The sequence below is a fragment of the Tupaia chinensis genome, unplaced genomic scaffold (genome assembly GCF_000334495.1).
Source record: "Tupaia chinensis unplaced genomic scaffold, TupChi_1.0 Scaffold000355_1, whole genome shotgun sequence".
NCBI lineage: Eukaryota > Metazoa > Chordata > Mammalia > Scandentia > Tupaiidae > Tupaia > Tupaia belangeri.
The window spans coordinates 13173525-13188018 of NW_006159850.1; the positions used below are offsets into that span (position 1 = coordinate 13173525).

At 47.1% G+C, this 14494-nt stretch overlaps 1 protein-coding gene across 3 annotated transcripts in view; it reads left to right on the forward strand.

The window, feature by feature from the left end:
• Positions 1-233: 233 nt before the first annotated feature.
• The window catches only part of WDR59 (WD repeat domain 59), a gene marked incomplete at its 3' end in the record, with an annotated part of 95421 nt that continues 81160 nt past the window's right edge, over positions 234-14494 (forward strand). For all 3 annotated transcript variants that reach the window (XM_006152639.2, XM_014589402.1, XM_014589403.1), the window contains 3 exon segments: positions 234-391; positions 10249-10298; positions 13977-14112. In XM_006152639.2, the coding sequence (XP_006152701.2) occupies positions 338-391; positions 10249-10298; positions 13977-14112 (240 nt within the window).

Sequence of the window (14494 nt, forward strand, 5' to 3'; positions counted from 1 at the left end):
TCCCATTACCTATGCACTCCTCGACCGTGGACTACAACTCCCAGCAGACGTCGCGGCAGGGGCGCGGCCACAGCCGCGAGGCGCGTGGGTGACTCAATCTGAGCGACAAAAGTGAGAGGGGGCGTGTCCTTTTGGGGGACTCAGGGCCGTAATTGGAGGAGCTGGGAAGAAGAGGCGGAGCCGGTGTTTGGGTCAGCCAATAGTGTGTGGTCAGGTGGAGGGGGTAACGGGGCGTGTCGGCGCTGAACGAGGGCTGCGTGGGCCTCCCCTGGCCCGGGAACGCGGGTCTCGGGGTGGGAGGGTGAAGTGTCTGGTCCGCGGCTGCAGGGTGGAGGAGATGGCAGCTCGATGGAGCAGCGAGAACGTGGTGGTGGAGTTTCGCGACTCCCAGGTGAGCTGGGAGCCGAATGGAGCCGTCTGGGCATGCGCTCTCCGTGGTTCCCCTCCCCCACGCTGCTGCATCCTTGCTGGGGACAGTGAGACCCCCCGCCCTGGCTGAGGGGCTGGGCAAAGGGATGACCCGGAGCTGTCAGACCCGGCGGGCGAGGGGGGGTCCTTTAATGACCGTTGGGGGCGGCGGGGGGGAGCAGAAGCGGGGATTCGGGGTTCCGTAAGCGGGTGCGTGGACTGGGGTCTGCGGTGGGACAGTGAAGCAGACTGTGTTAATGAGTGCTGCTGGGGGAGGTCTTCCCGCGACCAGGGTGGTGAACGAGGAGGTGTCAACTCCCCGGGCTGGGAGCTTGGTGACTTGGGGCAAGTCTCAACTTCCCAGAGCGTCAGCTGCTTCGACTGAATCCTGGATTTTCGGGTGCGTTCGACAAAACACTGCTTGCAAGCATCTAAGCGATGAAGTGGTTGCCGACGCTGTAATAGTGGAAAATACCGTGTGGTTGGCAGGAGTGTACACACACATTGCTGGGGTTCAAGTCCCAGCACAGCCCCTAGCCTGTCATCCCTGTCAGTTTTCTCACCTGTAAGGAAGGAGATTAGTGTACCTACCTCATAAGATTGGAGGGTTTTTATCAGGTCCTAAGTTTAGAAAGTGTGGCATATGGTAAAACTCAAGAAATGTTAGCACTTAGGGATTTTTGCCATTTTTGAAATATCATGTCTTTCATATGCCAGGCCTTGTGCTAAGCAATTAATTTACATTTTCTTTTTTGTCATTCATGAAGGGACCATATAAGCTAAGTAGATGTTATTATTTTTTTCTTGGGGGGGGGAGCTCATCTCTGCTTGACTCATCCCAAGTAATTTGGCTAAGGCTTCTCATAATATGGCCCCTTGCATTGGAATTTGGACATAGGTTCCATCTCCAGAGCCCTGCCTCGTTCAGCTCATTATAATTTTTTGCCACTTAGTGAGTAGCTCTAAACCGGTCTTATAGTCATTCTACAGTAAATGTCTTGTCATTATTTTTTTAGATCCCAGGAGAGAGAGAGAGAGAGACAGAAAGCGAGACCCACCCCCCAGGGGATATGGCCACATCACAATCCCTTGTCCTTCATCCTCCTCTCAGGATTTTGGGCACACACCCATATGCTCCCAGTGTGAGTTTGTGAGTTTTTTTGTTTTTTTTTTTTGGGGGGGGAGTTGTTTTTTCCTGTAGGGCGCGTGTGCTCGCCAGAGAGACAGAAAGTGAGAAATTGCCCCCTGGGAGCCGCAATCCCTTCTCCTACACTCTCCTCTCGGGATATATATATATTTTTTTTTTTTTGAGAGGTTTTTCGCTATAGGGTGCATGCGCTTGCCAGACAGACAGAGAGAGACATAGAGACTGAAAGTGAGAAATCACCCCCCAGGGGGGATGGTCACGCTGCAATCCCTTCTCCTCCATTCTCCTCTTGGGATCTTGGGCACACACGCACACATGCCTGGTGTGAGTTTAAGCCGCCGGGTCCTGGACTCGAACCGACTACATGGGAGTTCAGCGACATAGCCATTACACTAACTACTGGTCCCCCCAGTGTGAATTTTAACTCGAAGGGTCTAGGACTCAAACCGGGTTGACTACGTGGAAGTCAAGCTAGTATTTACTGAGGTTTACATTGGCTTCACCTGGGTCCACAGAGACCAACCTACAGGCCAGAGGGTATCCACGACTGAGCCATGTTTGGGATTCTGGCCCACAGGCAGGGGTGAAATCAGCTCCTCCGTTACACCATCTGCTGGTCCCAGTCTTCATTTTGTAAACATTTTTAATATTTTTAATTAGCCAGTGGCCTTGTGGGCTCAACAGAGATGGGAGAAGGAGAGAGTGGGAGAAAGTACCCTCAATGGGGCATGGTCACACTGCAGTCTCTTCATTTCTCTATCCTGTGGAGATTGGGGGCATGCACACACATGTACCTGGCCTGTTTTTCAAGCTGCTGATGTTATGATTTGGATCATGGTCAGCCATGTGAGATCTGCCTCCCTTAACCAGTTGGCCAAGAAGCTGCTCAGTTCTCCTAAGTTACTTAGCAAGTGCTTGTTTTTTTTCCTTTTCTTCCTTTCTTCTTTTTCTCTTTTTCTTTGTTTTTTCTTCTATTTTTGGCCGCGGGTTGTGTGCACTTGCTAGAGAGAGAGAGTGAGAAATCATATCGTAGGAGGGATGACCACACTGGAATCCCTTCTCCTCCAGTCTACTCTTGGGATTTTGGCCAGGCATGCACATATGCCTGGTATTTTCTCCTTGCTGGCTGATTTGACCTTGTGAGATCCAGCACCTTAACACCATGCCACCTGCTGGCTCCTCTCTTTCTTTTTTAAAAAAATTTTTATTAAGAGGTTTTTGCCATAGGGCGTGTGCGCTCACTGGAGAGAGACAGAGACAGTGAAAGGGAAAGTGAGAAATCACCCCCTAGGGGGAATGGCCACACTGTAGTCCCTTCCCCTCTGTTCTCTTCCTGGGATCTTGGGGATTCATGCACATGTACCCGGTGTGATTTTCAAGGCCCTGGGTCTGGGATTTGAACCATGATAGCCATAAGGGAGTCCACCAATATAACCACTACACCATCTGCTGACCCCACCACTATTCCTTTATTTTTAAAATTTTGCCAGAGGGCATGTGCACTTGCCAGAGGGAGAAGGAAAAAGCAATCCTCAATGGAGCGTGCTTGAACCACAATCCCTTCTCCATTTCTCCCTCCTGTCTGGATTTTAGACACATTCACACGTGTGCCTGGCATGTTCCTCCGGCCACCAGGGCAGGAATTTGAATCACACAGTCAGCCATGTGGGATCTAGCTCCCTGAACCACCGGGCCACGGGCTGGCCCAACAGGTATTTGTCAGATTCCTTCCCTTTGCCAGACTTCCATTCACCCCTTTATTCAACACAGATTTATCGAGCTCTGACCTGGTGCGCGTCGCGCCAGGCATTGTACTGATACTCAGGTGTTTTATACTGAGGAAAGTCTGGATTACAGTGGACGATGGGGATGGTTTCTTCTTTCTGAAGCGCCACCTGGTCTTTTGCTGCGGAGAGTAATGAGCGCCAGAACCAGCCACTAGTTTGCTCTGTGGCGTCAGAGCCCCCATGGAGAATTTGAGCAGCAGCTTGTGGATTAAAGGATCCTGAGGCACTTTGCACCTTCAGGGCAGCGTCAGCGTGCTGTCTCTGTGGGGGCTGCTCTCCCATGGGGAAGTGTCAGACTCCTAGGGAGAAAGACCAGATCCTGTTACTCTTCTTGCTCATTGCTCTCCCCGGCTAGGACAGAACAGAATCACGCATCAGGCCTCTGAGGCTGCTAATTTGGAAGCTACTAATCTGCGAACCCTTTAATTCTCACAGAAACCCAGGTAGTCTCACCCCACTTTTCTATAAAGATGTAGTTGAAGAGACCTGCGGAGAGGGTGCTGACACATATCTTAGGATGCTGTGAAGTAGGAGCAAATAATTAAACCTAAACAGCGGTTGTCATCGACAGAATAAAGTGAATTGAACAATTTAACTACCTGGTGGGAGTTCCTCTTTTTCTTTCTGATATTTAAAATCCAGTTGGAGGTGTCAATTAGCATGGTTTAGTGGTTGATTTTGGTGATGATTGGGAGGGACAGGAACCCATTTTATTAGCAATTAATGAAGAAAGAAAGAAGCTAAAACTCTTCATGTTGCCTTTTTTTTTTTGGAGAGGTTTTTGCTATAGGGCACTCACCAGAAAGACAGAGATAGACAGACAGAAAGCACCAGAAAGACAGAGACAGACAGACAGAAAGCGAGAAATCACCCCCCCCAGGGGGGATGGCCACGCCACAATCTCTTCTTCATTCTCCTCTCGGCGTCTTGGGCACGGATGCACACACGCCCAGCATAAGCTTAAGCCACTGGGTCCGGGACTTGACCCATGGTTGACTACATGGGAGTCCAGCAACATAGCCCTTACGCTAACTGCTGGTCCTGCCTTTTTTTTTTTTGAGAGAGATTTTTTTACTATAGGGCACATGCACTTCCCTAAGTCCCAGAGAGAGACAGAGACAGAAAGTGAGAAATCACCCCAGAGAGGATGGCCATGTCATAGTCCCTTCTCCATTTTCTTCTCAGGATTTTGGGCACACACACACACATGCCCAGCTTGAGTTTTAATCCGCTGGGTCCAGGACTTGAACTGCAGTTGTCTACGTGGGAGTTCAGCGATGTAACCATTATACCATCTGCTGGTCTCAATGTTGCCTTTCTTATAGGGAAGGCTAGAACCATTTGCTTTTCAAAATCTACCTTTTAGAAATATTTTAAAATATTAAAGCTTTTATATTTTTTCACTGAAAGCCCAGCCCAAGAGACTTTTTTTGTTTTGTTTTGTTTTTTACATATTGTATGTAAGCATCATTGACTTCATAAAACAACGCCTTGAGATATTACTGTCACTGGTTAATAGTGAAGAACGAGGCTGCCCTGTGGGGTGAAGGGAGCTGAATGTCACATATCGGACTGGTCTGAGTCTTAGACTCAGCGGCTTGAGAAGCAGGCTGTATGTGCGTGTGCACATGCCCAAGATCCTAAGGGGAGAGAGAGATGGAGGAGAAGGGATTGTAGCATGACCATTCCCGATTGTGGGGGGTTCTTTCTCTCTGTCCCTTTCTCTTTTGCTCTGGCTTTTTGTCTCTCTCTCTGGCAAGCACACATACCCTCTGGCAAAAAAAAAAAAAAAAAAGAAAAAAGTGAAGAATCCTTACCCCTTGGACCTTCTGAAGTCCCTGGAATGAGTGACAGTTGGCATCATAAGAAAACAGAAGAATTTTCCAAGCCCTATACCTCTTCTGGAGCAACACCAGCCTGTAGAATTTTCTGTGTTTACGTTAATTTCTTCTATGAGAGAAGGGGGGACAGAGAGTCCCTCAACAGGGTCTTCATGCTGTGATAGCCCCAGCATGTCTCATTATTATTAACCCAAACCTAGTCTTTACTCAGATTTCCTTGTCTTGGTTTTGTTTAACCTAATGTTCTTTTTCTGTTCCTGGGTCCCATCCAAGATCTCATCACATATAGTTGTCAGGTCTCCTTAGACTCATCTTGGCTATGACAATTTCTCTAAGTTTCCTCGTTTTTGATGATTTTGACCTTTTCTAGTTTTTGTTTGTTTGTTTGTTTTGTTTTTTGCCAAAGGGCATGTGTGCTCACCAGAGAGGAGAGATACAGAGAGAGAGTGAGGGAAGGTGAAAAATCACCTCCCAGGGGATGGCCATGCCACAGTCTCTTCTCTTCCACTCTCCTCTCAGGATTTTGGGCACACACGCATGTGCACGTGGCTTGATTTCCAAGCTACTGGGTCTGGGACTTGAACTGCAATCGGCCATGTGGGAATTCAGCCACTTAATCACCATGTCACCTTCTGCCCCCAACTTCGACAGTTTTCAGGACTACTATTTAGGTATTTTGTAAAATATTTAAAGTATTCTGTAAATATGTCCTTGATACAGTGAGTTATGATACTCTATTTGCAGTTAATATTATTAAAGAATTATTTAACTTCATTTATTTATTCATTTTTAATTTGACCGGAGATGGACAGAGAGCAAGAGGAGGAAGGTGAGAGAGCAAGCTGCAAGGTCCAGGACTTGAACTGCAGTCAGCCATGTGGGAGTTTAGCGCCCTTAAGCACCACACCGCTTGCCAGGCCCTATTATTATTTTTTTTGTAGTGCCTACCACATGGTAGACATTTATTCATTTATTTTACTACAGAGCCTGTGTGCTCACCAGACAGAGAGGGGGAAAGTGAGGAAGCATCCCCTAGGGTTGATGACCATGCCACAATCCCTTCTCCATTCTTCTCTCAGGATTTTGGGCACACATACACATGAGCTGGACATATTTTTCAAGCTGCCTATTCCAGGACTTGAAATACACAGTCAGCCATGTGGGACCCAGCTGCCTTGGACCACACACCAACTGACCGGCTCTGCAGTTTTGGTTAATACATTTTTTCATGTCATTTTTTAATATTTCCAGAACGTTCCATCATATAGATATGTATAATTTATCTGTAGATAACATGAAATAAACAACTGTACTTAACTTTTTCTGTGTTTGAGACATATTCAGCAGGTGGAATTACTGAGTCGAAGGGCAAGGTTTCTTTGGACTGTTGCCCAATTATGCTCTATTATAATGTTGAGTTGGGGAAAGTCATGATGCATTTTTGCATAGAAAAACAGAAGAAATACTCATGACTTTCCCAACAACCTAATAGTATTCTGTCACTGTTTACCACAAATGTAGCAGTTTAAACCAAAATCCGGTTATTAGCTCAGAGCTCTGTAGGCCGGAAGTCCAGATGCTGCATGGCTGTTTTTTTGTTCAGCATCTCATAGGCTGAAACCAAGGCATCCCCAGCTGTGTTCTTATTTGTCCCTTTGTGTCTGGTGGATTTCACTTAGCATAATGTTTTCAAGGTTTATCCATGCTGTAGCAACTTTTTTTAAGAGAGATTTTTGCCAATAGGGTGCTTGCGCTCACCAGATAGATATATATAGAGAGAGAGCGAGATAGAGAGACAGAAAAGGAGAAATCACCCCCCCCCAGAGGTGGGGTGGCCACACCACAGTCACTTCTCCATTCTCCTCTTGGGATTTTGGGCATGCACATACACTTGCCTGGCGTGAGGTTTAACCCCCGGGTCCAAGACTTGAACCGTGGTTGACCACGAGGGAATCCAGTATTGTAACCATTAAGATATCTGCTGGTCTCCCCAGAATTTCCTTTTTTTAAAAAAGAAAAGAATTGTTTTATTTAACTTTATTTATTTATTTACTTGAATTTGAAAACAGCGACAGAGAGAGAGAGGGAAAGTGAGAATGCAAACTGTCAGGTCTGGGACTTGAACCATGGTCAGACATATGGGAGTCCAGTGCCCTTAACTACTGCATCGCCTGCTGGCCCCCAGATTTTCTTTTTAAGACTGAATAATGATCTATACTATGCTTTCTTTTCCATTTCTTTACTGGTGGACAATTGGGTTGTTCCAGGCCTGTTTTTTTTTTTTTTAAAAGAGATTTTTGCTATAGGGCACATGCACTCACTGGAGAGACAGGGAGACGGAAGGCGAAAAATCATCCCCAGAGGGGTGGCCATGCTGTAATCTCCTCTCCTCCAGTTTCCTTTAGGGGTTTTGGTCATGTATGCACACGTGCCTGGTGTGAGTTTTAAGCCTTTGGATCCAGGGCTTGAACTGTGCTTGACTACGTGTAAGTCCAGCTACATAACCATTACGCTATCTGTTGGTCCCAATTTCAGCTCTATTTTAAAAAATAATTATTCGGGACCAGCAGTTGGCGTGATGGCTATGTTGCTGGACTCCCATGTGGTCGACTGTGGTTCGAATCCAGGACCCGGTGGCTTGAACTCACACTGGGCGCATCTGCGTGCATGCCCAAGATCACTAGAGGAGAATGGAGAAGAAGGGATTGCGGCATGGCCATCCCCTCTGGGGGTTGATTTCTCGCCTTCTGTCTCTCTGTCTCTCTCTGTCTTTCTGGCAAGCACATGCTCCCTATAGCAAAAACCTCTCTTAAAAAAAATAAAATTTTATTTGTTATTATTTTTAAAATTTTCTATAGGGCACACGTACTCACTAGAGAGAGACAGAGGGAGAGAGAGAAAGAAAGTGAGAAAGCAAACCGCCAGGTCCAGGACTTGAGCTGCAGGAGGCCATGTAGGAGTCCAGCATCTTAATCACCACACTACCTGCTGGCCCCTTCAGGTCTGTATTAATGTCCACTGACTTGGGATCTCACATCTTCACACCGATACTTAGGCTAGCATGTGATTAGTGTTGAGTAGCAGAGACATGGTGTGTGTACACCAGGCCCAGGATCTCGGAGACTGGCTTAGGGTTCTCTCTGCCGGATACCCTCTGGGAAGATTGCAGTGCCCCTGTTGGAGGGACCATCTTGCCCTCTCTCATGACTTTAATCTGTAAATTACACAGAGAATTCTGGAGGTGGTGTGTCATTTCAGTGCCTGCCTTTCCAGCTGGGATTTTCTCTGCTCATGACTTTGGTACAGTGAAGGATGCATATTAATTCCTTTTCCGCCTCCAGTGAGAGTACTCTGGCTTCTTGTCCTCAATATTATCTATGACACGTTTCTTGTATGTGGACAAGTGCGAGAAAGACATTAAATAAGGCCAGTGAGCATGAGGAAGAGAGTTTTCGTTTGCCATTTGCAATTTATGATCATGGCAGAAGGTACAAAATGGATTCTTGGAAAGAACTTAGAACATTTAATAAACAAAGCATGGCACAGACTATTTTATGAGAAAGCCATGAGACTAGCAGGATTTGAACTTGTCAAAATAAAAGAATTTAGGGCTCTAACTGCCAGGGCTAAATCCACCCTGATGCTTCAGCACAGTTGCAAATTCAGTAGACTCTGTGTAGTCTTTTGGATTCAACATTGGATCCTGAAACAGTGATGCTCTTGAGGAACCGGGAGGCCTGGAGAGTGGAAACTAGTAAAACGTGCTAGAAATTTCACATAGAATGTGAACCGGGTGTCTCAATAACCAGAATCTGACCTTGGATTCAGCAAGAGTGGTGTTCCAATATCGCCATCTGCCATATGGCTCTGGTGGGGTCCGTACCCTTTGGAAAGGCACGAGTGGTGTGTGTGTACGTGTGCACGCATGTGTGTGTGTAGGGACGATGTCCCAGGTTAGGCTTCACTTGGAAGATGCGCTTTTAGCGTAGTTGCTGCTGTTTGCTCAGAGCTAGTTAAACTGTGCAAGGACGCCTGGACTTTTGTCTCCTCATTTTTTTCTTTTTGAATTTAGTTTGCTGTAGGGCATATACTGGAGAAAGACAACAAGAGAGAGGGAAAGTGAGAAATCACTCCCTCGGGAAGATGGCCATACCACAGTCTCGCCTCTTTTCTCCTCTTGGGATTTTGGGCACATGAGTGTGTGCTCACACATACACGCGTGCACACACACACACACACACACACACGGCATGTTTTTCTTTTCTTTTTTTTTTAAAGAATTATTTTATTTAACTTTATTTATTTATTTTAATTTGACCAGAGAGGGACAGAGAGGGAGAAAGTGAGAAAGCAAGCCACCAGGTCTGGGACTCAAACCGTGGTTGGCCATGTGGGAGTCCTTTAACTACCACGACACTTGCCAGCCCCAAAATGGAAGCACTCTTTTTTTTTTTTTTCTTTTTTTTGAGAGTTTTTTGCTATAGGGCGCGGGCGCTCACCAGAAAGACAGAGAGAGACAGAGAGACAGAGAGTGAGAAATTGCCCCCCCCGGGGGGGGGTGGCCATGCCACAATCCCTTCTCCTCCATTCTCCTCTCGGGATCTCGGGCATGCATGCACATGCACCTGGCATGAGTTCAAGCTACCGGATCTGGGACTGGAATCGCGGTCAACTGCATGGGAGTCTAGCTACACAGCCATTACGCTAACTGCTGATCACTGCACCTGGCATGTTTTTCAAGCAGCTGGGTCTGGACTTGAACTGTTCAGTTGGCCTTGTGGGATCAAGCTGTGTTAACCTCTGTGCCACCTGCTGACCTTGTCTCCTGAGTTAGAATGCACCATCCCGAGGTGTGTGTATGGGGGTGTCACAGATAACAACTGCCCTTTTGTCAAAAGTGGGTGTGAGGTTTGGGTGGGAACTAACGGGGTAGAAGTGTCCATGGAGACAGGAACTGAAACGTGCTAGCTGGGGCCTACCTGGGAAGGGGGATGAGGAGGAGCCCGGGGATCTGGCCTTCCCTAGCGGGGCTGTTGCAGGACTTCATCTGTGCTCTCTCCCACAGGCGACTGCAATGTCAGTGGACTGTCTTGGGCAGCATGCAGTGCTTTCTGGGTAAGTGAGCTCTCAGCGCTTATCTGCCATGACTTCTGGGCGACAATCCCAAACCAGAATTCTGGGAAATGGGAAAATGTCTTATATTGAGCTTTATGATCATAGTGTGTAGTTCTGATATTCTCGTGACCTCAGGGGCACTTGTCAGGATTATTTGCAGTTTATTTTTGTTTCTGCTCTAGTAGATAAACAGTAGCTTTCCTTGGAAAATTTAATGACTGATAGTTTGGTTTGAAAATTGTAAGTTTTGGGCCAGCCCTTTGGCCTGGTGGTTAAAGAGCATGATCCTACATGACCAATTGCCTGGTTTGAATCTCAGACCTGGCAGCTTGAAAATCACGCTGGATGCATGTGCACATGAGTGCCCCAGACCCCAAAAGGAAGGAGAAATAGAGGAAAAGGGATTGTGATGTGGCCAAGCCCATTGGAGGGTGTTTTCTTCCTGTCCCTTTCCTTCTGCCTATCTCTCTGGTGAACACACCCTCTGGCAAATCATAAATAAATAAATAAATAAATCACGGTTTTGTTAGTGAATGCCGTCTGGTATGGTCAGACAGGTAGTTACTAGGCTGGAGGGGGTCTGGGTTCGTTTGGTCATGTCATTAATTATGAGCCCCTGGACATTTACTCAGTTGGCTTCATCCACCACCCAGGGTAAAGAAAGGGTGGTCACTCGGCTGTGAAGGGGGTGCATGAGCCACTGGCCTCTTTTAAGCCGGCTTTCTCGTTCTCTTTTACTTTTCCTTGTTCTCCAGCTTGCCCGCTCCCCAGCCTTGGGTCTAAAGTCTCAGGGTCGAGTCAGGCTGGGGGCCCTGGGGTGAGACTCAGCCGACTTCGCTTTTACTTCCCCTTTCCACAATTCAGGCTTTCCTTAGCTTATTTTACTCCAGATCGGTTACCATTTGTCCATCTGCTTTTTGTTTCCTCTCATTTTCTTTTGTCTTTGTGGGTTTCTGTCTTATTTTTTCCACTCTTGTTTTAGTGGGGCTGCAGGAGGAAACAAAGGTAAATACATATGTTCAGCCAGGGAGGTTCGTCGTGGTGTGCTCACTTCCTGCTCTGTGTGTTTGCTCTGTAGAGTCTGGGAGCTCCCCAGTGATACCCCCATGTGCAGCTGCTGGCCTGGTGCTGGTGTTCTTTCTGACGGGAAGGTGCCCATTGCAGGGTCTGATAATTCCTTTGGAGGAGGCCAGAGTTCTAACTCTTTGTCTAGTACTGACATTTTAGAAATTGTGGAAGTTTTTTTTTTTTTTTTGAGAGGTTTTTGCTATAGGGCACGTGTGCTCGCCAGAAAGACAGAGAGAGACAGAGAGACAGAAAGCGAGAAATCACCCCCCCCAGGGGGGATGGCCACGCCGCAATCTCTTCTCCTCCATTCTCCTCTCGGGATCTTAGGCACGCACGCACACATGCTCGGTGTGAGTTTAAGCCACCAGGTCTGGGACTCAAACTGTGGTCGACTACATGGGAGTTCAGCGACATAGCCATTATGCTAACTGCTGGTTCCCAGAAGTTGTGGAAGTTTTGTGAAATTGTATCTTCCCTGTTCCTTCTGCTTCCCTAACCAACCCTCCTTAGGGTTTCCACTGCCACTTAGAATTACATATGCCAGGCTAGCAGGTGGCGTGGTTAAGGGCACTGGGCTCCCACATGGCCGACCGCGGTTTAAGTCCTGGACCTGGCGACTTACTTTCTCTCTCTCTCTCACTCTGTCCCTCTCTGCTCAAATTAAAATAAATAAATTAATTAATTAAAAAAAGAATTTTACATGCCATTTCCTAGTTCTTCTGGGCAGAGACTGTTACTCTGTCTCTTCATTTTGAACTTCTGTGTATTCACTGGGATCTAAGGACTGTGTATTCACTGGGAGCCGTCTAATGAGTCCGGGCAGATGTTTGCATGTATGCTGTTTGACCCACCAGGGAATTTTTTCTTTAAAATAAAGGGAAAATAGGTAAATGAAGAATGTCTCTGATGTCCATTTCTTTTTTTTTTTTTGGAGAGATTTTCACTGTAGGGCGCGTGCGCTCGCCAGACAGACAGAGAGAGACATAGAGACAGAAAGCGAGAAATCAACCCCCAGGGGGGATGGTCACGCCGCAATCCCTTCTCCTCCATTCTCTCTTGGGATCTTGGGCACGCACGCACACGTGCCCGGCGTGAGTTTTAAGCCACCGGGTCCGGGACACGAACCGCGGTCGACCACGTGGGAGTCCAGCGACATAGCCATTACGCTAACTGCTGGTTCCCCTCTGATGTCCATTTCTTTATATTGATTAGTACCTTTAATATTATTGGCACTTAACATATCATTTTAATTATACTATTATTGCTATTGTTGGTTATATTCGCTCCAGACATTTCGTTTTTGTTTCCTTTACCAGGAAGTGGACTTGCAGAGGAATTTGAAATGTTCTTTTTTAAAACTTGTATTTGTAGTTTGCTATATGGAGGGCACATGTTATATGGAGGGCAGAGTGAGACGGGGAGAGTGAGAAGTCACCCAGGGGAGAGGGCGGTGCCGCAGTCCCTTCTCTCCCGCTCTCCTCTCAGGATTAAGAGCACACATGCACACATGCTTGGCATGTTCTTGTTTAAGCTGCTGGATCTGAGACTCAAGCTGTGCACTTGGCCAGGTGGAATGAAGCACCTTCACCACCAGCCATTTGAAATTGTCTACCGGATATTTGGCTCAGTGATAAGTGATCTGTTTGTTTTACGGACATTTATCGAGTGCAGAGCTGTGTGCCTAGTGATGTGAGGCATCAGAGATGTCCATTCTCCAGATGCCCAGTTTTGTTTGTTTGTTTTGAGAGGTTTTTGCTATAGGGTGCGTGCGCTTTCCAGAAAGACAGAGAGAGAGAGACAGAAAGCGAGAAATCACGCACTGGAGGGATGGCCATGCTGCAGTTTCTTCCCTTCTCCTCTCGGGATCCTGGGCACAATACACACGTACCCAGCATGAGTTTAAGCCACCAGATCTGGGACTTGAACCGTGGTCAACTACATGGGAATCCAGTGACATAGCCATTACACTAACTGCTGGTCCCAGTTCTTTTTTTTTTAATAATTATTTTTTATTTAATTTCATTTATTGTCATTTTATTTTTTAATTTTTTTTTGAAGTTGACCAGAGAGGGAGAAGGAAAGTGAGAAAGCAAACTGCCAGGTCAGGGACTTGAGCTGTGGTCTGCCATGTGGGAGTCCAGCTGCCTCAACCACCATGCCACCTGCTGGGCCTGTAATGCTCAGTTGAATTGGGACAGGAGCCTTAATATTAGTGGTTCTGCTACAGAGATAAATGCTGTGGCTGAAATGCAAGCCATGCAACGGGAGAAACGTGGAAGCGGTGATTAATCCCATGGGGTGGGGATTGGGAAAGGACAAGAGGAGCGAGTTGGAAGGCAATGCGGGGGAAGAAGTCAGACTCTCAGGGGTGGATGTGGTAGGGAAGGCCATCTCTGTAGATAAGCTGTAACAAGGACCCTGTCCCCTTTGCCTAACAGCCACCTTGAGTTATGCGTGTCACTCTTCTGCCTTTCAGAGTAGATAAACATCACGCATATCTGGGTGTTTTGAGAGCACTGCTTGCGCACCCTGTGCAGTTCCAAACGTCCTTTTCTGTCTCACTGCCGAGGCTGCTCTCGTGGTGCTCTAACATTGATGCTGTTCTCCTAGCCGCAGATTCCTGTACATCGTCAATCTCGATGCCCCTTTCGAAGGTCACCGAAAGATCTCTCGCCAGAGCAAATGGGACATCGGTGCTGTGCAGTGGAATCCTCATGACAGCTTCGCACACTATTTTGCAGCCTCGGTAAGCTCAATGCAAGCAGTACAGGAGAAGGCGTCCCATGTGTCACCTGCCAGGGGCTTGCAGGTCGGTGTCCTCTATAAAGGAGAAACGTAGTCTCTGTTGCTAAGTCAAAAAAGAGGTGGGGTGGGTCTGCAAGACAGATGGAGGCTAGTTACAGAGTAAAAAAAATATATACATATGTGAGTATGTTTTTCTGGTCTCATCAGTGTTAGGTGTGTATTGTTAGATAGTGAATCCAAATTTTGAAAGACAACTAGATGCCTCCATTTCTGTTTTCATAAGCAACAGTGTCACTAGCCTGTGGCCTTGTGGCATATGACTCTTAAAGATGTTCTAAGGATGAGGGCTGGGAGCTGGTCTGAGGTTGAACTTCCTAGGGAAA